Source organism: Narcine bancroftii, chromosome 2 (genome assembly GCF_036971445.1).
Source record: "Narcine bancroftii isolate sNarBan1 chromosome 2, sNarBan1.hap1, whole genome shotgun sequence".
Lineage (NCBI taxonomy): Eukaryota > Metazoa > Chordata > Chondrichthyes > Torpediniformes > Narcinidae > Narcine > Narcine bancroftii.
This window is the reverse complement of record NC_091470.1, coordinates 96,885,326-96,911,800: the sequence shown is the minus strand read 5'-3', so window position 1 is coordinate 96,911,800 and position 26,475 is coordinate 96,885,326. Positions and strand designations below refer to the sequence as shown.

Below are 26,475 nucleotides of genomic sequence, written 5' to 3'. Positions count from 1 at the left end.
TGTTATTCTCCCACATTCTCAATAGCCCTCAGATTTTACTATTCAACAGCACACTAGCAACATTTGACAAATCCTCTATAGAGAAATATTATTTATTGAATATTTTATTTCTCATTTGTTAATGGTTCTAGAAAGAGTTTATCCAAAACTATTATTAAACATTTATTTTAATAAGAAAAAGTTTAACATTACATATGTTGAAAGAAGAGAAAACATGCAGATGTTGTTGAAAATTTTCAATAAATATTTAGTTCGGCCCTCGACTTAGTCCAAGTTTTTAATTTTGGCCCTCCGTGAATTTGAGTTTGACACCCCTGGTTTAGGGGAAACTTCTGCACACAGAGAGTGGTGGGAATGTGGAACAAGCGGTAAATGCGGATTCAAACTTAGGTTTTAAGAATAAATAGGATAGATACAAGGATGGGAGAGGTCTGGAGGGTTATGGAATGGTGCAGGACTAGTGGAATAATGTTTCAGCACAGACTAGAAGGGCCAAACAGCCTGTTTTCTGTGCTGCAGTGTTCTAGGTTCACACACCCTGAGTCCAGCTTCACCTGGCGTGCCATCCTGTCACTCGCCATGAGCTCAGCAGTTGCTCAGTAACCCCCTAGAATCCTCTCTGTGGATTTTGTTTTCATTTTTAATTTGGACATACAGCGTAGTAACAGGCCCTTTCAACTCACAAGCCTGTGCCGCCCAATTAACCTGCAACCCCCCCCCCCACCCCACTACGTTTTGAATGGTGAACACACGGGAAGAACGTACAAACTCCTTGCAGGCAGCAGCGAATTCGAACCCTGAAACAGCGTTGCGGTAACCGCCACCCTAATCATACCACCCTTTATATTGGCCACTCCCCACCAAAAGGAGCTGACTCTCTTCTCCTCCCCACAACCAGAGGGGCAACGTCCCCAGTCTCAGCCTTCCGAGCGATGTATCCCCAGCCCTGTGCCTCAGGACCCTATATGCTAAGGAGTGGTGCCCGGCCCGCCCATCCAAGGTACTCACTGATCCCGAACGCCATCTGCTCGCTGTACTTCTCCAGGTCAATCTGGATGCTGACTCGGAAGAAATCCAACTTGGCTTTCAGCTGCTGGCACATGGACATCATAGTGGTCTTAAGTTTGGACAGGGTGCTGTTGTAACGCAGCAGACTCATCCTAGGCAGAAGCAAGACAGTGAGGCAAAGGTCCAACCGTCCCACATCAGGGCACTAGCTGGTCAGCAAGCAACACTGAGAGGAATAGCGACCAGTCGTGGAAGAAACAAATAGATGCCTTGGATGTCCAGAATAGTCCTCAGCGGGGCGGGGGGTTGGCGGCCACTGCTGCTGCCTGGAGCGATGAGGTGCCAGAGTGGGCCCGTGAGGTGCAGGACTGGTGCTCCAGTGAGCTCTGGCACCACCACACCCCTGGTAGGAAGGTGATTTCCCATGGTGGGAGAATCTTGGAAGTGGTTCTCAACCTTCTTCCTTTCCACTCACATACCACTTTAATCCCTATGCCATCGGTGCTGTGTGATTAGTAAGGGATTACTTAAGGTTGGATATGGGTGGAGGGAAAAAAATTGAAAACTACTGTTTTAATCATCCCTAATTCGTTATGTGCACAGAAATGGGCCAATGACAATTTTTCTCAAGCAAAATATTTCAGTAACAATTGGGTCTAGAGCAGTGGTTCTCAACCTTCCCATCCCACCCACATCCCATCTTAAGCAATCCCTTACTAATCACAGAGCACCAATGGCACAGGGATTACTCAAAGTGGGATGTGAGTGGAAAGAAAAAGGTTGAAAACCACTTGTCTAGGACAAGGGGGCACAACTTCAGGAGTGAACAGTAATTTCTTCAGCCAGAGGGTGGTAAATCTGTGGAACATGCTGCCACAGGCAGTTGTGGAAGCCAAGTCATTGAGTGGCAGAGATTGATCGGTTCGTGATTAGCCAGAGCATCAAAGGTTATGGGGAGAAGGTCGGGCAGTGGGGCTGTGGGGAAACTGATTAGCTCATGATTAAATGGCAGATGGGCTGAATAGCCTATGGCATGGAAGCAGGTCCTTCAGCCCACAGTCTGTGCCAGGGACCAAATGGCCCATGAACCTGGCAGCTCACATCTAATGATCGGGTGAATCAACAGCAAGAGCCCAGGCTTAGTGCAGTAACATTCCTTCCACATGGTGGCTTCAAGCCAGGGACTGCGCAGTAAACTAACTCCATGGATGCATTTCTGGAAAACTTTTGGAGTGTTCAAAAATAAAGGCCAGAGCCACCACCTCCTTTAGCAGCCAGGAAATATTTCAACTGGGTTTGGGACCTCATCCACTTTTAAAGATGCGAAACTCCTTGTATTTCTAGCCCCATTGCCTTTAATCCATCTGAAGCAGAGACTATGATTGTAGAAAAAAAACGCACAGTAAATGTCGGAGGAACTCAGCCGGTCTCGCAGTGTCCACAGGAGGTAAAGATATATCACCGTTTCAGGCCCAACGCCCTTCCTCAAGGTCAAGCAGGGGGAGAAAGGGGGGAGGGGAGTCCAGACCAACAGACAAAAAGTGAGGAAAGGTGAGGTGATTTTGGATCTGTGAGAGAGCGGGAAAAGGGGAGAGAGACAGAACTAGGGGAAAGAGAGGGGGGGGAGTTGGGAACGAAGATGGGGGGTAAAAATGGAAACTGAAAAGTCGTTGTTAATGTAATCTGGTTGGAGGGTGCCCAGACAGAAGGTGAGGTGCTCCTCCAATTGCAGGTGGTCTCAGTCTGGCAGTGTGTGAGATCATGGACAAACACGTCAGCAAGGGAAGGGGACGGGGAATTGAAATGGGTGACTAATGGGAGATCCATGCTATTGCGGTGGACAGAGCAGAGGTGCTCATCAAAGCAATCTCCCAGTCTCTCCTCTGTAGAGGAGACCACAGCGGGAGGACTAGATGCAGCAGATGACCCCTGCAGATTCACAAGTGAAGAAAAATGAGGATTCACCATTACACGTGAGATGACAGGTAACACATTCCCATAGGGCCAGAAGATGTGGAGCAGAATTAGGCCATTTGGCCCATCGAGTCTGCTCCACCATTCGCAGCTGAAATTGCCTCCTTCTGTATTGCTAGTTTTCAATGATTCCCAATGGTGGAAGTGAGGGGAGGGGGGAATTGGAAATGTAATGACGGGGGAAATATCGCAAAGGACCAGCAGACCGACGCTTGGCACCAGAAACGGGGAGAATACCTCACCCCCCTCCCCCCCCCCACTGAGGAGAAGCAGGACAGTGACCCCGGTGGCAGATGAAAGAGGGGCTCAGCGGCTGGGGGGTCCACACAGGCTGCGGGCCCACTTGCGGTTGAAAGATCCATTCGGGCAGCTGGAGAGTGGCTCACTGGAAACAAGTATCAGAGCCAGGAGTGGATGAGGTGCTGATGGCAAAAGGAGATCTCGACGGTGCTGAAGGTTTTCCAATTGTGTCAGAGGTTTGGATCTGGAGGTTGGGCGGCCGATGGTTTGAACAGGAGTCTGTGCGGCTGCAGAGGCTGTGGGAGCGCTGGAGGCAAATCCACGGATACTCAGTGTCTCAGAGGGATTCTCTTTCTCCTATTGTTAGGAGCGCCAGGCAATGCTCATGGCAACTCTGTTTGCCATATGACAGGCAAGTGTTGAAGTAGATCATGTACATTTTTAATGAATTATTGCATGAAAATAAAAGGCACGTTTGAACCAGTCACTTTGTATGTGTGCAATACTAGTTTCCACCAGGAGGTAGCGATGTTGTCCACTGAACCACATTCACTGGTGGTAAGGGGACCTGCTGTTCCTGCAGTATCACCCTGATACCCATTCTGCCTGATTCACCTCTCCCTCCCCTCCCCAGGGGCAGGCTAATCCCAGTGCACAGCGGGCACAACCCTTCCCCTGGAGGTGTGGGTTGCCCTCGCTCTCGCCCTGTTCTGCAGACTCACATGGCAGCTCTCTGTCCTTGCTGCAGCCTGATGCAGTTCTCCTTCAGAGTGCGGATCATGTGCCAACTCTGCCCCCAGGATCGGCGGAGCTGGTGGTAGGGCAGCATCTTTTTCGGGTCCTGGACTGTGAATGAGATACAGGGTGAGGAGGTCCAGCTCAGATGCATCGCCAGCGACGGTGTCCGCCCGTCCCCACAGCCCAAACTTCCAGCGCCAAGCCCGAATACCAACAAGCGCAGTGCAGCCACCTCCAGGCCAGTGATGCTGAGATCACAAGCTCTACTCCAGCCAAGGCTGAATCAGAAATTCAATTAGCTCACACAGGAGGGTAAAAACATGACACTGGAGAAACTCAGCAGGTCAAACAGTATCACAAAGATATAACCAACGTGTCGGGCTTGGTGTGGAAAAATATCAGCAAGTGCCTGAATAGAATAGTGGGGGGAGGGGCAGGCAGAGGAAACACGGACCCATAGGCAGAATAAGGGAAGGAGGGGACACCAGCAAACGGATGGAGGGGGTGGAATGGCTCAGTGAATGGAGAGGGAAAGGGGTGGAGAGCTGGAGGAAAGGAGACAGAGGGGAAAAAATGGCAGTGGTGCCACTGATGCGGACACAGGGAAAGTTGGGAGCAGAATCTCACGCTCCCCCGCGGGGTCCAACTGCCTAGTTATTCTGCTGTTAGGCTTAAAATGGCCCATCTCTGGTTTTATTTGAAATCCCGTGACCGCGGGGTCTGTGTTCAAGATCGGCAGTGGCCACAAGGGGTTGCAATCACCGGGAAGGACTGGTGCAGGGCACTAGAAAATGGGGAGACCACCCCCCCCTCCCCATCTGTGAAGGAGAAGCACTGTTCCACAGGATGGTAACCGCGGCAGCGGACGGCGGAGGGGCTCTGCAGCTGAGGAGCACACTGGCAGCCTATGCGACTGGAGGAGAGGAACCTACGCAGGCAGTGGGCTGATAGAGATGGCAGTCAAGGGACTCACGCCGGGCTGTGGGCTGCTGGAGACTGGCTGAAGGGGGACCAGGTATCGGAACTGGGATGCGAGAGGGTGCCGAGGGCGCTGAAGGGTTCCTGATCATGTCAGAGATTCAGATCTGGAAATTGGGCCGTCGATGGTTTGGACTGGACTCCGTGCGGCTACGGGGGCTGCGAGAATGCTGGAGGCGAATCCACGGACACTCGGGGACTCTGTGGCGACTCCCTTTTGCTTCTCTCTCTCTGACTGTAAGAGGTGTTTCAGGCAATTTCTGCCGATGGCAAATCTGTCTGCCTTACAGCGGGCAAAAGCAAGTTTCCTGTAATATGACACTGTTTTATTGCATGACAATAAACTGAATCTAGAGTATAGAGAAGTAGACAAGCAGAAACTGTTGATGTTAAGGTCATCCAGTTGGGTGTCAAACCAAGACCACCCGTACATTGGAGGAGCAACACCCAATTTTCCGTCTGGGCCCTCCAACCAGATGGTATTAACGTCGACTTTTCCGGTTTCTGCTGGACCACCCTCTGTTCTCCATCTCTACCCCATCTTTCCTCCAGCTCTCCACCCCCTTCCCTCTCCATTCACAGAGCCATCCACCTCCCCCATCCTGGTCTGCTGTTGAGCCCTCCCTCCCTTATCCACCTATTACCTCCTGCCTGAGGGACTGTGCTCCTCTCACTTCCCCTATCCCGCCCAACATTTTAATCAGACAGATGCCTACATTTTGCTCAGACCTTGATGAAGGGCTCAAGCCTGAAACGTCGGTTCGGTATCTTTATTTTTGCTACATAAAGGACACTGTTTGACCTGCTGAGTTTCTCCAGCTTTGTGTTTTTACTTCAATCACGGTGTCTGCAGACTTTCTTGTGTTATTCAAATAGGAAGGTCTCAACCGTGGTGATAAATGCCTTGGAGCTTTAGTACTAACCTGCAGGGGGAGGAAACTGCTGGGCAACCAAGGCTCAGCCTGTAAGGGCTCAGTGGCTCAGCACACGGTGCTGCAGCACGGATTCAACCCTGACCTCCAGCCTTATGTGGGCCTTTCACACCTTCTTTCTATGACCACACAGGTTCCCCAGATGCTCCCCTCCCCCCTAGAGACCCGCGGGATCAGAAGGTAAACTCCCCCCCCCCCCCACACCCTCAGGGGAAGAGAAGGCGGATCGGTCCATGGGGACGGCAGGTTACAGAGTAAACAAGTAGGGATTCACTGTTAACTGAGCCAGCAAAACACCCAGGGCTGAATGGCCCCCTGCTTGTCACAAGTTACAAACATAGATCCACGGTGAAGGGGCTGAGTTAGTCAAGCAGCATGGATGCAGGAGGCCCTTCAGCCCATTGACCCATTAACTCTTTAGTGACTTCAGCACATGACTTCAATTCGCACACTTTCTCCCACCAGTTTAACATTTTTTAAATGTAATTTTTAATCTTTAAAAATTTAGACATATAGCTTTGTGACAGGCCCTTTCGGCCCACGAGCCAAATACACCCAATTGACCTACCACCAACCATACATTTTGAATAGCAGGAGGACAATGAAGCACTCAGAGGAAACCCATTCAGACACGGGGAGAACATGCAAACTCCTTACAGACAGCGCTGGATTCGAACCCAGTCATGGTCATTGGCGCTGTAACAGCATTGCATTAACCTCTACGTGAACCATCTCCTACTTCAGAGGCCATTTAACCCACTGATGTGGGGGGGTGGGAACCGGAGCACTCGGGGGCAGCCCACGCAGTCACAGACTCCACACAGGCAGTGCCGGGGGTCAAACCTGGGTCTCTGACTCTACGAAGCAGCAGCATCAAACGTGGTACCATTGTACCATTACCCCACCCCTCCGTCTCTGATGTACCTGGGAGCAGTTGCTAAGAGAACATTCCCCGTCACCAGCTCAGGTGACCAAGAGGGAGACTGCAGCTACGGCAGGCCTGAGTGAACCAGCTGCTGTGGGAATCTCAGCGGCCATTCAAAGGGGCATTTAGTATCACAGTCTGAAACCCTGCACTGATATGGTGATGACTGTCCCGCTCCACCTTGGATAAGACCGTAAGATATAGGAGCAGGTCAGCCATTTAGCCCATCGAGCTTGCTCCGACATTCAATGTGATCACAGCTGAACTGATGATGGGCTTATCTGCTCATCTCCACCGACCTGCCTTTTCCCCATATCCCTTAATTCCCCTACTATGTAAAAATCTACCCAACCGTGTCTTAAATATATTTACTGAGGTCACCTCCACTGCTTCAAGGGGCAGCAAATTCTACAGATTCACCACCCTCTGGGAAAAGCAGCTCCTCCTCATCTCTGTCCTCAATCTACTACCCTGAATCTTGACACTATGGCCCCTAGTTCTGGTCTCCCCCACCAATGGAAACAACACCAACCTTATCTCTGCCTTTCATAATTTTATACGTTTCTCTAAGATCCCCTCTCATTCTTCTAAATTTCAATGAGTACAAATTTATATTTACTTTAGACATATAGCACTGTAACAGGCCACACAGTAACAGGCCATTACGGGCCACGAGTCCGTGCCGCCCAATTTACACCACTAACCCACAATCCCGATACGTTTCAAATGGTGGGAGGAACCCGGAGCTCCTGGGGAAACCCTCATCGACACGGGGAGAACGTACCAACTCCTTACAGATATCGTGGGATTCAAACCACTACGCCAACCATGCTGCCCAGTCCCAAATGACTCAATCTCTCCTCATCTCTGGAATCAACCTGGTGAACCCCCTCTGCACCACCTCCAAAGCCAGGACATCCTTCCTCAAGAAAGGAGACCAGAACTGCACGCAGTTCTCCAGATGCAGCCTCACCAGGACCTCGTACAGTTGCAGCAGAACCTTCCTGCTCCTAAATTCCATCCTTCTTGCAACGAAGACCAACATTTAATTTGCCTGCTGCACTTGCAAACCAATCTTTTGAGATTCATGCACAAGCACTCCCAAGTCCTTCTGCATGGCAGCATTTACTATTTAAATAATAATCTGATCGTTCATTCTTCCTTCTAAAATGGATAACCTCACATTTACCAACATTGTCCTCCATCTACCAGCCCCTTGCCCATTCACTTAACCTATCCATATCTCTCTGCAGACTCTTCATATCCTGCACAATGTGGTTTTCTACTCAATTTAGTGAAATCAACAAACTGAGATACACTACACTCTGTCCCCTCTTCCAGATTGTTTATGAATATTGTGAATGTTTGCACATTTTAATGTCCTCGGGCGAGAGCGAGATGTGGTCAGCGAGGTCAAGGCAGATGATGGCTCCTGTGCTTTCACCAGGTCAGCTCGATCAGGGGCCACAGCCCTGGGCTGAGATGCCATGAACTGGCCCACTCTGAGGCAGCTCCTTGGGGAGGGAACAGTGGAAGGTCTCAACACAACCTGGGTCCCTCCCCCACCCCCCATCCCTGGCCAGTCTTACGTATGAAGTTCACGGCCTCTGGCTGCATTGGAACTGTGACCTGGCCATCATAGGTGCTGGTGCTCTTGTCGAAGAGGTAAATGATAGTCAACTCCGACTTCTTCCCATCGTTCTGCATAGGAGAAGGCAACAGGTGGCAGGTCACTGCTTCCATCCATGACCTCTGACCCCACCCTTTCAAACATGACTTCCAACCAACCCACCCTAGCCTTGTGAACCCACCCCTCCAACCCCACCCTACGAACAATGAAGTCTGACCCTACCCAACCATCATCACCTCCGACCCCCCCCCCCAGCTATGACCTGCGTCCCCACTCTTCCAACCCACCTTTAACCTTACTCTTCCAACATTAACCTCTTACCTCACCTTTCCAACCATCACCTCCTACCCCAGGCTTGTGTGGACCCAACCCTCAATGACCTCTGACCCCAGCTTTTTGTGGACCCCCAACCCTTGTGTGTATGGATCAGGATGACCAAGGGTCATCCAGGGTTTCATGTACGGGAGAATCTAAACTGTTTGGAAGTTTGAATGGAACTGCCCCAGTCTGTTGAGCAATTCCCATCCAGAACTGTAAGGACAACTGTCTTTCCAATCACACCTTGACAGCGAGGGTTGCAGGTAATTGGAGCTCTGGTAGAAATTACAGAGGGACCAAGGTCCCCACCAGCAAAGGTCAAACACTGCAGATGCTGGAAACCAGAGATCAAAAACAAACCGCTGGAATCATTCAGCATCCCTGGAGAGGGATACAAGCATTGTTTCAGGTCAAATCCTTCCTTAGCTGACCTGAATCATTAACTTCATCCCTCTCAACAGATGCCGCCTGACCTGCTGAGTGTTTCCAGTGGTTCATTTTTGATCTCCAGTTTCCAACCCAGGTGAAAGACCCAAGCTCCAGAAATTCCTCCCACAATCTCTTCCCACTTCTCTCTCGTCCTATTTGACAAACGTCTGTCATCTGGGTTGGCTTGGCCTCAGCGCTGACTGGGAACTGTTCTGGTGAAGTGAGTCAGGATTCTGCGGTAACGGCTCTGGTTAGGAATGGCAGAGACTGCCACACTGAAACACAGGGTGGGGTCGTGAGGAACTGGCCCCACTCCAACTGGATTAGATCTACTTCTGACCGCATGCATCCCACACAGGGGTCTCGGGACGTCCTTTCATAAGAACACAAGAAATAGGAGCAAGAGTCGGCCATCCGGCCCGTCGAGCCTGCTCCGCCATTCAATGAGATCATGGCTGATCTGATGATAGGCTCATCTCCACCGACCTGCCTTTTCCCCATATCCTTAAATTTCCTGACCATGTAAAAATCTGTCAAACCTTATCTTAAATCTATTTATTGAGATCGCTTCCACTGCTTCAATGGGCAGCGAATTCCACAGATTCCCCACCCTCTGGGAGAAGCAGTTCCTCCTCATCTCAGTCCTAAATCTTCTCCCCTATTTCTAGCCTCTCCCACCAATGGAAACAACTTTCCAACCTCTATATTTTCTTTGCCAGGGGTGGGCAACCTGCGCCCCGTGATCCAAATTTATCTGGCCTGGTGCGCGGCTGCCCCCCTTGGTGTGAGGTTCCCCCATCTCTCGGTGCACATCTCCCCCACTCTCGGTGCATGTCCCCCCCCGCTCTTTGCTTTGGAACCCTCCCGCCATCTGTTGTGGATACAATCCCCCCCCACCCGCCCTCTGCTCTGCTCTGGAGGACTCCCCGGCCCTCTGCGCGAGACCCCTTGTGAAGTCCTCCCCCCTCCTACGGTGTCATTCTCCCCCTTCCATGGTGACATTCTCCCCCCTTCTCATGGTGTCATTCTTACCCTCCCACGCTGATGTCTCCTCCCCCTCATGGTATAATTCTCCCCCTCCTACGGTCAATCTTCCCCTCTCAGTTTCATTCTCCCCCCTCCCGCGGTGTTGTTCTCCCCCCCCCCCCCACGGTGACATTATCCCACGTCTGCGAGAGCCTTCTCTTCTGCATGAAACCCATCTCTTCTGTGAGAGACCCGTGTCTGTGAGAATTCACCTCTCTCTTTCTCTCTCTCTCTACAACACCACCTCTTTCTGTAACACTCTTTCAACTTATCTGTGTGGCACTCCCTCTCTGTGAGATTTTTTCTGTGTGTGTGTATATGACACCATCTCTCTGTGTGACTCCTCGTCTCTTTGCAATCATTTCCTCTCCCTGGATTGGACTCCCTTTCTCTGTGTGTGAATCCCTCTATTTGCGTGTGGCTCCCCCTGTCTGTGCATACATCCTTATCTCTCTTTGTGTGAGCCTCACCCTCTCCATTGTGACGTTCCCCCCCCCCCCCACCACACCCAGCTCTCTGTTTGGAATTAGTTATTTTATCCTCACCGTCATTAATTTTTCTCCTTTCTATCTTTTATGTTTTTTTAAAATTGTGTAATTTTAATGACTAAAGTGATTTTTGGTGCATTTCCAGATTTAATGGTGCCTTCCCCGACCTGAAATGCATCATCGTATTAATTCCATTTATTTCATCTATGATAACATCAGTGCACCCCACCGTTCAAGCACTGACGCACCATCTGGCCCACGCATGGTAAAAGATGGCCCGCCCCTAATCTAGACTTTTATAATTTTACACGTTTCTATAAGATTCCCTCTCATTGTTCTAAATTCCAGTGAGTACAAACACAGACGACTCAATCTCTCCTCATAGACCACCCCCCTCACCCCTGGAATCAACCTGGTGAACCCCCTCTACGCCGCCTCCAAACCCAGTTCATCCTTCCTCAAGGAAGGAGCCCAGAATTGCACGCAGCTCCCCAGATGCGGCCTCACCAGGACCTCGTACAGTTGCAGCAGAACCTCCCTGCTCCTAAATTCCATCCCTCTGGCAACGAAGAGCAACATTCCATTTCCCTTCTCGACAGCCTGGTGCACCTGCAAACCAAACTCTTGAGATTCATACACCAGCTCTCCCAGGTCCTCCTGCATGGCAGCGCACTGCAATTGCTTGCCATTTAAATAATAATCTGTTCTTCCAATAATCTTACCCTGGGGTCCAGCACACACTGGCTCACAGGCTTGCGAGGGTCCATTGCAGTTCCCGTCTCCAGGAGGAGTTCCTGATTGAAGACAGGGATGTTGGTTGTAGCTTCCAGCCATTGTTGCAGAGACTGAAGGCTGGCCTCAGGGCTGACAGGATAAGTGTGGACAATCCCCAAATTCATATCTAGAATCTGCACATGCTGTTAAAACACAGAATGGTTGGTAGAAACATCACCGCATTATACCAACAAAAGCACCTTCCCTGAGGTTTCAGAGTTGAACACAGATCCTTCAGCCCTCCCCCACTGCCCCCGTCCATGCTAACCCATCAATCACATGGACAATAAAGATTTTGCTTCCTGAACATTTTTGGTGTATTTTATGAATTTGGGGACCGCTGATAATGAAAACCACCATAAAAATTTCCTATCACATACCATGTTTTAGATATAACCTATTTTTTTAAATTTCCTGTCATATTTTAAGTCTACTAGTACACTGTCCACAAAGTAATCTAGTTTGGTCAGTCCAAACAAGCTTGGGCATGCATTCAATGCAGGTGCTATGTAAATGTTGCCTTAGGCCTGGGAAGGCTTAGTCAAGATAGATGCAGACAGGCAATAAAAGCAGCTCACATGTACAGAAGCTGTGCATTACATTGATGGTATAGATCAGTGGTTCTCAACCATTTTTCCAACTCACATACCACTTTACGTAATCCCTAACCACAGAGCACCTCTGCAATAAGTGAGTGGAGGAAAAAAGCCTAAGCACCACTAATATAGACTGAACTCATTGTTGATGTACGTGTTCTTCAGGCAATAGCATGGTGAGTTACTTAACAAGAGCATTTTTTGTCTTCAGGAAGATTCATTACAGCAGAAATGTCCCGTCAATGTTGCAACAGCTGTGAGTGATACATTCTGTTACATTTGTGGCAAGTAAGGCTCAAAGATGCAACATGACTGCACTTATTAAGAAAGCCGATGAGCTTGACTTCCGTTGTAAAGTTGGTGGCCAAGACAAACTCTGGGCTCCTCACATTTGTTGTGCAACATGTGCAATCAACCTGAGAGCTTGGCTCAGAGGCACATTATGTGATTAAACATGCTAAATTCAATAAAAGTTAATTTAATTTTTCTCCAACTTCATACATCTGAAATTATCTTTGTGTTCAGCTTGTGGTTGTCCATCATAATCCCCAATATTTATTCAGGAAGCAAACCTTTTGAAAACCATATTGTCCAGTGTTGCCTACGTACCAATCCCTTTCACCAGCACGGTCCTCTGCCTTCTGATCGAGCGCACTCCATCAATGAGATCATGGTGGATAAGGCCATTGACCCACCTCTTTCCCAGAACTCTTCCCTCCCCTTTTGTGTTTTTAAAAAAAACCTATCCACGACTCACACAAGCATTTAGGGAGGCAGCCCCAAATGTTTCTTCGGGCAGAGAATTCCACTGATTAACTACTCTCTGGGAGAAGCAGTTTCTCCTCATCTGGAGGTCAGGCCGCTGATGGATCGAACAGGTCTCTGTGCGGTGGCAGAGCCCACAGGAGCGCTGGAGGCGAGTCCACGGACGCTCAGCATCTCTGAAGGGACTATCTTTGGATTTTCTGTATGGTGAGGCAGGCAACACTAATGGTGACTCTTTATCTTATTGCAGGCAGAAGAGAATCGCATGTAATATTACGTGCCAATAAAGGAATCTGTGTACTCCCTGAATTTTGAGGCGGTGAGCTAGTTCTTGCCTCACCTCCCAATGGAAACAATGGTCCAGCCTTGATCTCTCTCCCCCTTCCATTATTTCATACAAGATCCCCTCTCAGTGACTCGATCTCTCCTCAAGGGCTGGCCCCCTCAACTCATCAGCCTGGGGAATGTTTATTTTAAATATTTTTTTATTTTCACACTGTGAACCACATCAACCAAAATATATACAAATGTTTCTCATTAAATATACACAGTGCCATTTACTCCCCTTTTTTCCCCCTACCCTCCCTCCCCCCTCCAAAACCAATAAATATTCAACATATACAATACAATAAAACCATTAAACAATGTCATCACACAATGAAAAATAAACAAGAAGTGTGTTATCTACTGGATCAAGTTGTTTTGTCTACTTATCATTTTAGGGGGTGGAGGTCCAAGGCAAGCCCTCTCTGTTATGTTCCATGTATGGTTGCCAAATTTGTTCAAATAATGTGACTTTATTTTTTAAATTATATGTTATTTTTTTCAATGGAATACATTTATTCATTTCCATGTTCCATTGCTGTATTCTCAAGCTCTCTTCCATTTTCCAAGTTGACATTATACATTTTTTTGCTACTGCTAAGGCTATCATAATAAATCTTTTTTTGCACTTTATCCAATTTGAGGCCTAATTCCTTACTTCTTATATTGCTTAGAAGAAAGATCTCTGGATTTTTTGCTATGTTATTTTTTGTGATTTTATTTAATATCTGATTTAGATCTTCCCAAAACATTTTCACTTTCTTACATGCCCAAATTGCATGTATTGTTGTTCCCATTTCCTTCTTATAGCAAAAACATCTATCTGATAATGTTGGATCCCATCTTTTAACTTTTGAGGCGTGATATATAACCTGTGTAACCAATTATACTGTATCATCCGTAACCTTGTGTTTATTATATTCTTCATAGTTCCAGAACATAACTTTTCCCATGCTTCATTTTTTATCTTTATTCTTTTCCCACTTTTGTTTAGGTTTATAGCTTATTTCATCATTTTTCTTATCTTGCATCTTAATGTACATGTTCGTTATAAATCTTTTAATTTTCATTGTGTCTGTAATTACATATTCAAAGCTCTTTCCTTCTGGTAATCTCAGTCTGCTTCCCAATTTCTCCTTTAAATAAGCCTTCAGTTGATGATATGCAAACATTGCACCATGAGTTATTCCATATTTGTACTTCAACTGTTCAAATGTTAATAAATCATTTCCCAAAAGACAATTTTCTATTCTTTCATTCCTTTTCTCTCCCATTCTCAAAAGGAAAATCCCTTGTAAAAGGGATTAGTGGGTTTTGTGTCAACAATTTTGGTATTTGGTAATTCGTTTTTTTCCTTTCTAAGTGGATCTTCTTTCATACATTAAGTAAATGACGCAATACTGGTGAGCTTTTATATTGCACCAGCTTTTCATCCCACTTATCATACATGTGTTCCGGTACCTTCTCTTCTATTTTATCTAGTTCTATCTTAGTCTAGTCTGGTTTTTCCCTTGTCTGGTAAAAATCTGATAAATACCTTAATTGTGCTGTTCTATAATAATTTTTAAAGTTTGGTAACTGCAAACCACCTTGATTATACCTCTCTGTTAATTTATCTAATGCTACCCTCGGTTTCCTCCTTTTCCACAAGAATTTCCTTATTATTCTCTTTAGTTTATTAAAGAATTTCTCTGTTAAGGGAATTGGCAATGATTGAAATAAGTATTGTATTCTTTGGAAGACATTCATTTTAATGCAATTTACTTTCCCTTCCAACATTAGCGGTAGTTCTTTCCAATGTTCTAAGTTTTCCTGGAATTTCTTTATTAGTGGCTGATAATTTAGTTTGTACAAGTGGCTTAAATTATTATCTAACCTGATCCCTAGGTATTGGATTGCTTGTGCTTGCCATTTAAATGGTGAATCTTTTAAAAATTCTGTATAATCTGCGTTACTCGTTGGCATCACTTCACTTTTATTTATGTTGATCTTGTACCCCGATATTTTTCATACGCCTTCAATTTCTTATGAAATTCTTCTATTGATGTCATCTGCAAATAAGCTGATTTTATACCCCTTCTCCTTTATTTTTATCCCTTTTATTTTATTTTCTGTTCTTATCAGTTCTGTCAATGGTTCTATTGCTAAGGCGAACATTGAGGGGGATAGTGGATATCCCTGTCTAGATGACCTACTTAATTTAAATTGGTTCGATACATATCCATTTACTGTTACCTTCGCCAACGGTCCATTATACAATGCTTTAATCCAATTAATATATTTTTCTGGTAGATTGAACCTCTGTAATACTTTGAAAAAATAGTTCCACTCTACCCTGTCAAAGGCTTTTTCTGCGTCTAAAGCAACAGCCACTGTTGGCATCTTATTTCCTTGAACTGCATGAATTCGATTAATAAATTTACAGATATTATCCGCTGTTCGTCTTTTCTTAATAAATCCAGTTTGATCTTGTTTTACTATTTTTGGTACACAATCGGCCAATCTGTATGCTAATAATTTTGGTATTATATTATAATCTGAATTAAGTAGAGATATTGGTCTGTATGATGCTGGTGTTAATGGATCCTTCCCTGTTTTTGGTATTACTGTAATTATTGCTTTCTTACATGAATCTGGCAAGTTTTGTGTTTCTTCTATCTGGTTCATTACTTCCAGGAGAGGAGGAATTAATAACTCTTTAAATGTTTTATAGAATTCTATTGGGAATCCATCCTCTCCAGGCATTTTATTGTTTGGCAGCTTTTTTAATATATCATGTACTTCCTCTATTTCAAATGGTTTTATGAGTTTGTTTTGTTCTTCTTCTTGCAATTTCGGCAGTTCAATTTTAGCTAAAAACTCTTCTATTTTATCATCTTTCCCCTCATTCTCAGTTTGGTATATTTGTTCATAAAATTCCTTAAAGTTCTCATTAATCTCCATTGGATTGTATGTAATTTGTTTGTCCTTTTTCATTGATGCCAATACAGTTCTTTTAGCTATTGTGTTTTTTTAGCTATTGTGTTTTTTAGCTATTGTGTTTTTTTAGCTATTGAGTTTTTTCTCCCAGTTCGTAATACTTCTGCTTTATTTTCATTATGTTCTTCTCCTCCTTGTACATTTGTAATGTTTGGTATTTTATTTTTTTGTCTGCCAATTCTCTCCTTTTCGTTATATCATCCCTTTTTACTAGTTTGTTTTCTATACTTACTATCTCCCTTTCCAACTGCTCTATTTCCTGATTGTAGTTCCTTTTTCATCTTAGTTACATAACTTATTATATTCATTTATTATATAAATTAGGTCTTTCATTGCATCCCATAATACAAATTTGTCTTTCACTGATTCCATGTTTATTTTAAAATATGTTTTAATTTGCCATTCATTAAACTCTCTAAATTCCTGCCTTTTAAGTAACATGGAGTTTAACCTCCATCTATATGTTCTTGGTGGGATGTCCTCCAGTTCTATTGCTAATAACAGGGGTGAATGATCAGATAGTAATCTAGGTTTATACTCAGTTTTCCTAACTCTCGCTTGAATATGGGCTGACAACAAAAACATATCAATCCTTGAGTATGTTTTATGCCTACTCGAATAATATGAGAATTCCTTCTCTCTTGGGTGCTGTCTCCTCCATATATCCATAAGTTTCATTTCCTGCATTGATTTAACCATAAATTTGGCCACTTTATTCTTTTTGCTTGTCTTTTGTCCAGTTTTATCCAACATTGGATCCAAATTAAGGTTAAAATCCCCTCCTATCAATATATTTCCTTGTGTATCTGCAATCTTCAAAAAAATATCCTGCATAAACTTTTGATCCTCCTCATTAGGTGCATATATATTGAGCAAATTCCAAAATTCTGAATATATCTGACACTTTATCATTACATACCTCCCTGCTGGATCTGTTATTTCCTCCTCTATCTTGATTGGTACATTTTTGTTAACTAATATGGCTACACCTCTAGCTTTTGAATTATCTGATGCTGCCGTTACGTGCCCTACCCAGTCTTTCTTTAAGTTGTTATGTTCCACTTCAGTTAGATGCGTTTCCTGCACAAATGCTATATCTATTTTTATCTTTTCTCAGTAAATTTAATAGCCTCTTCCTTTTAATTTGATTATGTATTCCATTAATGTTTATAGTCATACACTTCAAAGTGGCCACCTCATATTTTCTTTACACCTCTTTTCCCCACCACCATCCCCCTTTTCCCTATTTTCATCTCTCAGTTTTCCCTTTTTAAACTCAATGTATCACAACACATTTAAAACATAAAATACTCGAAAAACTTCCACATCCAATATCACCTTAACTGCAAATGCCACCCCCCTCCCTGAGTCCCCCTTATCCCTTGCCAGGCAACCACAACTCCCCTTTCCATTTGGATTGCGATCATGCTTGCAAGCATCAACTGATTTCGTAATTATAGTTATTCTCTCCCCCCCAACCCCCCGCAGAAAACATTTTTTTTTACACATTTAACAATGCTCTCCCTTTTTTCCCCCTTACTTCCTTCCTTCCCTTCTCTTTTTCTTCTTTAGTTCTTTACAAATACATTGTTTTTACATATTTATATATACTTTATCCCCGTTCTTCATTCTTATTACATCTCTTCATCTCTCCTTTTGTCCTGCAAACGTTCTGCAAATTCTTGTGTTTCCTCCGGATCCAAGAACAGTCTGTTTTGCTCCCCGGGGATAAATATTTTAAGCACTGCTGGATGTCTTAACATGAATTTATAACCTTTTTTCCATAGGATCGATTTTGCTGTATTAAACTCCTTCCTCTTCTTTAAGAGTTCAAAATTTATGTCTGAGTAAAAAAATATTTTTTGACCCTTGTATTCCAATGGTTTATTCTCTTCTCTAATTTTATTCCTTGCCCGCTCCAGTATATTTTCTCTTGTCATATATCTCAAAAATTTTACTAAGATGGATCTTGGTTTTTGATGTGTCTGTGCGCTCTTTCTATTTCCATTTCTTCCTGCATTTCTGTCGTTCCCAGGACCTTCAGGATCCATCCTTTTATAAATTCCTTCATGTCTGTGCCTTCTTCACCCTCCTTCAGGTCCACTATTTTTGTTGTTTCGCCTACTATAATTTTCCAACATATCAATTTTCTGAGCTAACAACTCTTGTGTCTCTTTAATTTTTTTGTCCAATTTTCAAGTCGTTTACTTCCATTTCTACAGCCGTTTCCAGCTCTTCCACACTTTCTATTCTTTTCCCTATTTCTGTCATGACTAGTTCTAATCTTTGCATTTTATCTTCTGTTCTTTTCATTTCTCTTTTAATTGCACTAAATTCTAATGATAACCATTCTTTTAATGCTCTCATTTGTTCTTCAAAAAAAGTTTTATCTATATTCTGTACATCTGTTTTACCTTCTATTTCTCTGTGAAGATCTTGGTCTTCTTCCTCTTCTTCTGTGTCTGTACCTGTGTTTGTGTCTTCTTCTTCTCTTCTTTGTATCTGTGTCTCTTCTGATTTTCCTGATGAGTTGCTTGTCTCATTTTGCCGGGCCTCTTCTTGCTTGCCCCCTTGCTGTTGGTCCTCTCCTTCTGAGCTGCTCATCTGTCGGGCATCCTGCTACTGCTCCTCTTGCCATTCACCCCATCAACTTTCTTTCTCGCCTAATACTTCACTCCCTCTCCTGCTGCCTTCCAGCTGAGAGCCCTGGTGTCGGGCCCGCTCCTCGGCTGAGCACCCCTCTTGTCGGTGTTTTCCTTGACCTTAGATTGCGCAGTGCTCATGCACAACTCCTCGCACATGCGCGGTTGTGCACTTTTTTTTGGCTCAGAGCCCCATTTTTGTAGTCCACTGGTCGGGGGGGGTCGCGACTCCGCAGGGCCAACACCAACCTCTGAGATCGGGCGCTCTTCTCCACCACGGCTTCCTGTTCCTTCATGCAGATAAGTCCTTCTCCTTTCTTTTCTGGTGTCTTTTCTTCTTTTTTTCCTGTTGTTTTTACTTTTTCCTTCTTAGGTGCCACCTTCTTTCTCTTCTCTGCCACTTTATCTTTTATTTCTTATATTTTATATTTGTTGAACTTTGTCTTTTGACTTTTTTTCTGGAGAAGGCTGCTTTTACCCTACCGGCCACTACTCTATCACGTGACTCCCCCATCAGCTTGGGGAATGTTGAAGGCCAGTCTATCCTTCTTCTAGTCAGGAGACTAGACCTGCCCTCAATACTCCAGATGTGGCCTCACCAGTCCCCTGTCCAGCTGCTTCTCTGAGCTTCTGTCACTCTGGCAATGTTCAAATGAGGGTCACTGCCCCCCAGACTCTTCCCCCTCAGATAGCTCAGGGGTCCCCGTGCAGATTTTGCAGGAGCTGCACAATGTGCTTACCTGCCCTGAGTTTGATTTCACTGGGGGAGCAGAAGCCACAGGGGCAACAGCGAACGCTTTGGCTGATCATCCCTTTTCCTGCGCTGCTCTCCCTCCCTATACCCCGACCTCCCCCATTATGCCTGCCCCACTTCCCACATTGATCCACCGACTTTGCACATTCATTCCTCTCCCCTCATAACCCCACCCTCCAACCCCCACCGTCATCCAATGCCCTCCCTTCTCCACCATCTCCCCACTCCCCTCCCCAACCCACCCAGCCCTCCCTACTCCCACACCTTCCTCCCTGTTCCCTCACCCCTTCTCCCCCATTCTCCACCTCCCCTACCTCCCATACCCCCATCTTCTCCCTCTGTCCCACACAATCTCTATCTCCCCACCCCACCTTCTCCCCCCAGTCCCTCACCTTATCATCCTCCCTTCCCCTGTTGCCTTCCCTTACCCACCTTCTTGTGAAGGATGTCGTCCAGAGCCCGGAAGCACCCGTTGGCCCCATGCACAGGGTCTGTGCCCCTCTCCTTTGGGTTCCACTTCAGCATCAGCTGCAGCCATTGCTCCATGGGGCTCAGGAGCTCACTGCCAGAGTCAAGGGGCAGGTCAGGGTGGTCAGAGCACTGCCTGCCCAGGTACGCAGGCCCCCGACCCGGGACCCTCCCCAGGCAGATCAAGCAATCCCCGCCCGGTCACCACCCCATAACCCCCCCCCCCACCCCTCCACAGCCCATCCAAGGCCACCTACCTCCACAGCATCGAGGTCCAGGTCCTGCTGCCCTGGATAAGTACCTCACTGGCTCTATGCCGAAAGGGCCCTCTCACAGATTAGACAGGTTTTTGGGCACCCAATGGGAAGGCTCTATCTCAGTGGATCAGGCTACATCAAGCAACAGCTGGACTAGGGTGGGGGTGGGGGGTGGGGAGGGCAGTGACAATCAGTCTTAAGGAGAGCCGCACCCATTCCCAACGAACCATGCACTCTAAAGTAACTGGATGCTTGGCCCGAGAGCACCGTGTTGGCAACCCTGACCCATCCTATCCCCACCTGTCCCACCCTCACTTCCCTCACCCCTACCCTCACCTCCTCTGCTCCTCCCAACTTCACCTTCCCCGCCTCCACCTCCCCCCACTCCCAGCCTCACCTGTTCAGATTGTTGGGTTGAGGCAGTTGGCTGGAAAACTTCACTTCCATGTTCATGTCCTCGACCACCATGATGTCCCGGTCGCCCTTGTGCTTTACCTTGCTGTGCCTGTGGGGGCGAGGGAGGAGAGTGGAGAGAGGCCGGAGAGACATGACACACAGCTCCGTCCGAAGCCTGCAGCAGCAACACATCCTGCAGGCCCCACATGCAGCGGTGCTGGCACGACAGTTCTGTAGCAAGTCATTCTGCAGGCTAACAGTTTTTCTCTTTACCACAAGAGTTTGGGAACAAGTTTAGGGAAGTTTCCCTTCGGGGCTTTTGTCAGACTGGATCTGGACTAGAGCATCAGCGCAGATTTACCAGACTGATTCCTGGGAAGGTGAGTCTTTTCATAACAATGAGAAATATAGATCTGTACAATTCAGAAGGTAATCTCATTGAAATGTACAAGGTAATAGCTCGTGTCCAAAACTACAGGCCACAATGCAGAAATAAGAGATTGGTTGTTGAGATGAGAAGATACTTCTTTACCCAGGGAACTGTGAGCCTTGGACTCCTCTCTATGAGGCAAGGTTAGCAGAGCTGGGTCCTTTCTCTTTTGGAGCGAAGGAGGATGAAAGGTGACATGATAGAGGTCGACAAGATTCTGAGAGGCATAGACAGGGTGGACGGCCAGCACCTGTTTCCCAGGGTGGGAGTAGCAAACGCCAGAGGGCGTCCATACAAAGTGAAGGTAGGGAAGGTTAGGGGAGAAGTCAGGGGTACTTTTTTTTTTTTTACACAGAGAGTTTTGCAAAACCAAGGGTGGAGACTCTTAAATGGATGAAAGAAAAATAGAGGGTCATGGGATAGGGAGGGTTTTGGTTTTTTTTGGTAGGAATATATAGGTCGGCACAACATCGAGGGCTGAAGGGGCAGCACTCTGCTGTAGTGTCCTATATTCCATGTTCGCTCAACAGTGCTGTGAATCTTGGAATCTTCTCTCCAAGGAAGCCGTGAAGGCTTAGTTACTGCGTAATTCGAGAAAGAGGTTAGATTCTTTTGAAGGTGTTATGCGCATTGAAGGAAATATATTTAGTGCAGGGAATGAAGTGCCCTGACCTTATTGAATGGTGGGTCAGACATGAGGGTTCTTTGGTACATGGTCAGCCTCGGTGACCCAGTGCCGCTTAATGTTTGACCAGAGATCTGGGACCCTGGTACTCTCTGGTGAGTCTGCCAACTCTCCGGTGAAAAGCTTCGGGACGCATCAACAGTAAAATGGAGCAGCAGAAGTCCAAGAATCCAGACCACCCGACAAACCGGACTTTTCAAAACCTCTCAAGCTTTTTAAACTGAGCGGGCTTTTGTGTGCGTGCGTGCGCAAGTGCCACAGATGCACAGTGGCAACAAGCAACCACGCGGTCGCCATTTTGAAACAAGCAATCAAAATATTTTGTTAATAAACTAAAATTAAATGATTAATTTGTATAAAATAACTTCTGATTTAATTTGTATACTGCATTTTTCTTTTGTAATGTTCACTTCTAAACTTACCTTCAAGCATCATTTTTTTTGTAGTGAAAACATTTTATGTTTACATTTTTGTCAAGTACTGACTTGATCTTTCTTTAAAACTTCTCGTTTTGATAAATGAAGCCTGCTGTATTTGCTAATGAATTAACAATCAAAGTTTACCTGTTCATCTCTTCTTTATTCATCCTTAAATCTGAATTTTACAAGTACTGCCGGAGAATCTGGAAAAACTGGACCGACCCATTCCCCGAGCAGTCCAGATTTTCACCTTCTACTATATTCAAGGCAGGTTGTCGATTGTCCAGCCAATTGGTCAGCTTCAATGTTCACTCCCAGCCCCAGAATGAGCATAAGGCCTCTCCTGGCAGATATTCACCTGCGGCTTCTGTTGGAAAACCATCCAGGACATTGCCCGGACTTCTAGTCCCTGCAACCTTCTACAGCCAACAACCCCTCGCTCTTCTCCCCGAAGCCCTTTGATCTGCACTGTGAAATCCTTGAAATAATCCCTCCACTCCTTGCACATACCAGGCCACTGGCTGCCAGTTGGGGAGGAAGGGCCGGAATCCGGTGATGCATTCGAAGGCCAGCGTTCCCAAACTCCAGTAGTCCACCGTCACTGTATACTTCTTTTGTTCCAGGAGCTCTGGGGCCTGTAATCAGTTAATGAACCTTCAAGCACCATCAGTGGGAAAAAGAGCTCACACAGCGGTTAGAGCCACGCTGTTACAGCTCCTGTGACCGGGGTTCGAATCCCATGCTATCTGTAAGGAGTTTGTGCATTCTCCTCGTGTCTGTGTAGGTTTTCCCCAGGGGCTCTGGATTCCTCCCACCCTCCAAAAGTGTTAATGGGGTTTATAGGTCAACTGGGTGTAATTGGGCAGCACAGGCTCATGGGTCGTAAGGGCCTGTTACTGTGCTGTATGTCTAAATTTCAATCGAGGCTCACCAAATGTTAGTCTGAGCCCCATCAGCCTGCCACTTCACATGGAATTACACAGTTACTGACCATTTGGCCCATCTAGTTTGTGCTCCATGTGTCCTGAGAGCATAGGACATTCAGCCCACTGAGTCGGTGCCAGTCTCAGAGCGTTATAATTTTTCATTGTAATATTCTCTTCCTCACCCATCAGCAGCCCCCAGGTTCTATCACACACACACACACACACACACACACACACACTTACTGTTAAGGGGCACTGGGGGATGTTAGTAGCGACTCTTTACCTGCCTTACGCCAGGCAGAAGGTCATTTTATGCATTGTTACATGTTCTAAGCTATTACATGACAATAAAGGAATCTTGAATCCAACAAAGAGGATCTTACCAAGTACTGTAAGGTTCCAACGAAAGATGTACACAGGCTGTTCTGATCCAGTTCTTTGGCGTAGCCCAGGTCAATTATTTTGTGGATTAACTAGTTTGGAAAATTTTAAAAAAGAGAATAATTTCCCATAGACAAGTACACAAATGTTTGAGCCCCACTTTAAATGAGGACGGGAGAGAAAAGAGCAGGATCTATTTATAGCAAGTAATTAGCGCAATGCCTGTACACTAATTAGAGGAACTGTTGTGTGGTTTAGTGAGAGCAGTGTAGTTTAATTTGCTGGTGTTATTTAGGGTTTTTAATATAATTGATACAGTCTGTTCAAAGTAATTACCGAATACCTTACTAATTATGTCATTTTGTTTGGCACATTTACAGTGGTGTTGTGTGATAATGGTGCAACTTGTTGCATGTTCATTGGTGGACACCGTGGTTAAGCGAAAAAACACACAAATGCTGTAGAAACTCAGCAGGTCAAACATTGCCTTTATGTAGTAAAGGTGAAGGTACATCACCAACGTTTCGGCCCTCCATCAAGGTGTGGGGAACACAAGAGATGTCAAAACAAAATGGGGGAGGTGGGGTGGTGAGGTTGGGAGATGATAGGTGGAGGGGGGTGAGGAGGACCTTTCTTTCCTATAATTTGGTGACCAAAACTGTACACAGTACTCCAAATTTGGCCTCACCAATGCCTTGTACAATTTCATCATAACCTCCCTACTCTTGAATTCAATGCTCCGATTTATGAAGGCCAACATTCCAAATGCCTTCTTCACCACACCATCTACCTGAGTATCAGCCTTGAGGGTAATATTTACCATCACTCCTAAATCCCTTTGTTACTCTGCACTCCTCAATTGTCTACCATTCAATGTATATGACCTATTTAAATTTGCCTTTCCAAAATGTAGCACCTCACATTTATCTGTATTAAATTCCATCAGCCATTTCTCAGCCCACACCTCCAGCCTTCCTAAATCACTTTTAATCTACGGTAATCTACCTCACTGTCCACAACACCACCAATCTTTGTGTCATCCGCAAACTTGCTTATCCAATTCTCCACCCCTACATCCAGATCGTTAATATATATGTAACAAATAATAGTGGACCCAGGACCGAACCCTGAGGAACTCCATTAGTCATCGGCCTCCAATTGGACAAACAATTTTCTACCACTACTCTCTGATACCTCCCATCCAACCACTGCTGAATCCATTTCACTACCTCTTTATTTATACCTAATGCCTCCACCTTTTTTCCTAACCTCCTGTGGGGAACTTTGTCAAAAGCTTTACTAAAGTCCAAATAGACAAGATCCACAGCTTTCCCTTCATCAACCTTTTTTGTAACCCCCTCGAAGAACTCAATCAAATTTGTCAAGCATGATCTACCCCTGACAAAACCATGCTGATTACTCCCTATCAATCCCTGTACCTCCACAGATTTGTAAATAGCATCCCTCAGAACACTTTCCATCAACTTGCCCACCACAGACGTCAGACTTACAGGCCTATAATTCCCAGGTTTGCATTTGGACCCTTTCTTAAACAGAGGAACTACATGCGCCACCCTCTAATCCTTTGGCACTACCCCCGTGGCCAATGACATCCTAAATATCTCTGTTAATGGCCCCACTAACTGTCCACTAGCCTCCCTGAGTGTCCTAGGGAATATTTTGTCCGGTCCGGGAGATTTATCCACCTTTATCTTTTTAACACAGCCATCACTACCTCCTCGGTTATCCTTATATGCTTCATGACCTCCCCACTATTTTTCTTTACTTCAACTGGTTCAACATTTTTTCCCTAGTGAATACCGAGGCAAAGAAATCATTCAAAATTTCCCCCATTTCCTCAGACTTCTCACTCAGCCTACCCTCGCTATCTACAAGGGGTCCAATTTTATCTCTCACTAATCTTTTACTTTTAATGTACTTATAGAAACCCTTTGGATTTATTTTTTACTCTGTCAGCCAAAGCCTCTTCATGCCTTTTTTTGGCCTTTCTAATTTCTTTCTTAAGATTCTTTCTACACTCCTTGTTGTCCTCCTTCAACTTCTCAGCTCCCTGCTCTTTATACCTCTTGTACACCTCCCTTTTTCTCCTAACCAAATTTCCAATATTCCTCGAAAACCAAGCCTTCCTATGACTTCCAGCCTTTTCTTTGATCCACACTGGGACATAACTACTCTGTACCCTCAAAATTTATTTTTTGAATATCCTCCATTTTTCATTAACATCCTTACCTGAAAATATCCTGTCCCACTCAATACTCCCCAAATCCCTTCTTATTCCTTCAAAATTTGCTCTTTTCCAATCCAGAACCTCAACTTTAGGCCTCTCCTTGCTCTCCCCTAAAACTACCAGAATTATGATCACTAGACCCAATTGGTTCTCCAACATTAATGTCCGCTACCTGACCTAGCTCGTTCCCTAACAGGAGATCCAGTATTACACCGTCCCGACTCGGTTCTTCTACTAACTGATTTAGAAAACAATCCTGAGCACATTTAACAAACTCTAGCCCATCCAGCCCTCTAACCATATGGGTATCCCAATCAATGTGTCGGAAGTTAAAATCTCCCATGATCACTACCTTATGATTTTCACACATATACGTTATCTCCCTACAAATTTGTTCCTCTAATTTTCTTGGCCCATTTGGTGGTCTGTAATACACCCCTATTAGCACAGTGCCAGTGACCCAGGTTCAAATCTGGTGCTGTCTGTAAGGAGTTTGTGTGTTCTCCTCGTGTCTGCGTGGGTTTCCTCCCATCATTCAAAAAAAAATATAGGGGTTGTAGGTTATCTGGGCTCATGAGATGTAAGGTTCATGCTGTACATCTAATGAAAAAGATGTATCTGATCCGGTACATTGTTGTACAAAGGCAATCCCCATCTTACAACCATGTTCCATTCTGACCAACCAGACATGTTGGAAGTATGTACGCGTCCTTGTTTACACCGTACACACTCAATTTAAACCTGT

At 45.5% G+C, this 26,475-nt stretch overlaps 1 protein-coding gene across 4 annotated transcripts in view; it reads right to left on the bottom strand.

The window, feature by feature from the left end:
* Positions 1–26,475, bottom strand: part of ikbkb (inhibitor of nuclear factor kappa B kinase subunit beta) — a 147,398-nt gene that overhangs the window by 16,384 nt on the left and 104,539 nt on the right. For all 4 annotated transcript variants that reach the window (XM_069917548.1, XM_069917549.1, XM_069917547.1 and 1 more), the window contains 8 exons: positions 23,485–23,574; positions 22,686–22,810; positions 20,643–20,750; positions 19,953–20,082; positions 11,409–11,603; positions 8,385–8,496; positions 3,945–4,068; positions 1,009–1,160 (listed from right to left, as the gene is read on the bottom strand). In XM_069917548.1, coding sequence (XP_069773649.1) covers positions 1,009–1,160; positions 3,945–4,068; positions 8,385–8,496; positions 11,409–11,603; positions 19,953–20,082; positions 20,643–20,750; positions 22,686–22,810; positions 23,485–23,574 — 1,036 coding nt within the window. The remainder of the gene's footprint in view (positions 1–1,008; positions 1,161–3,944; positions 4,069–8,384; positions 8,497–11,408; positions 11,604–19,952; positions 20,083–20,642; positions 20,751–22,685; positions 22,811–23,484; positions 23,575–26,475) is intronic.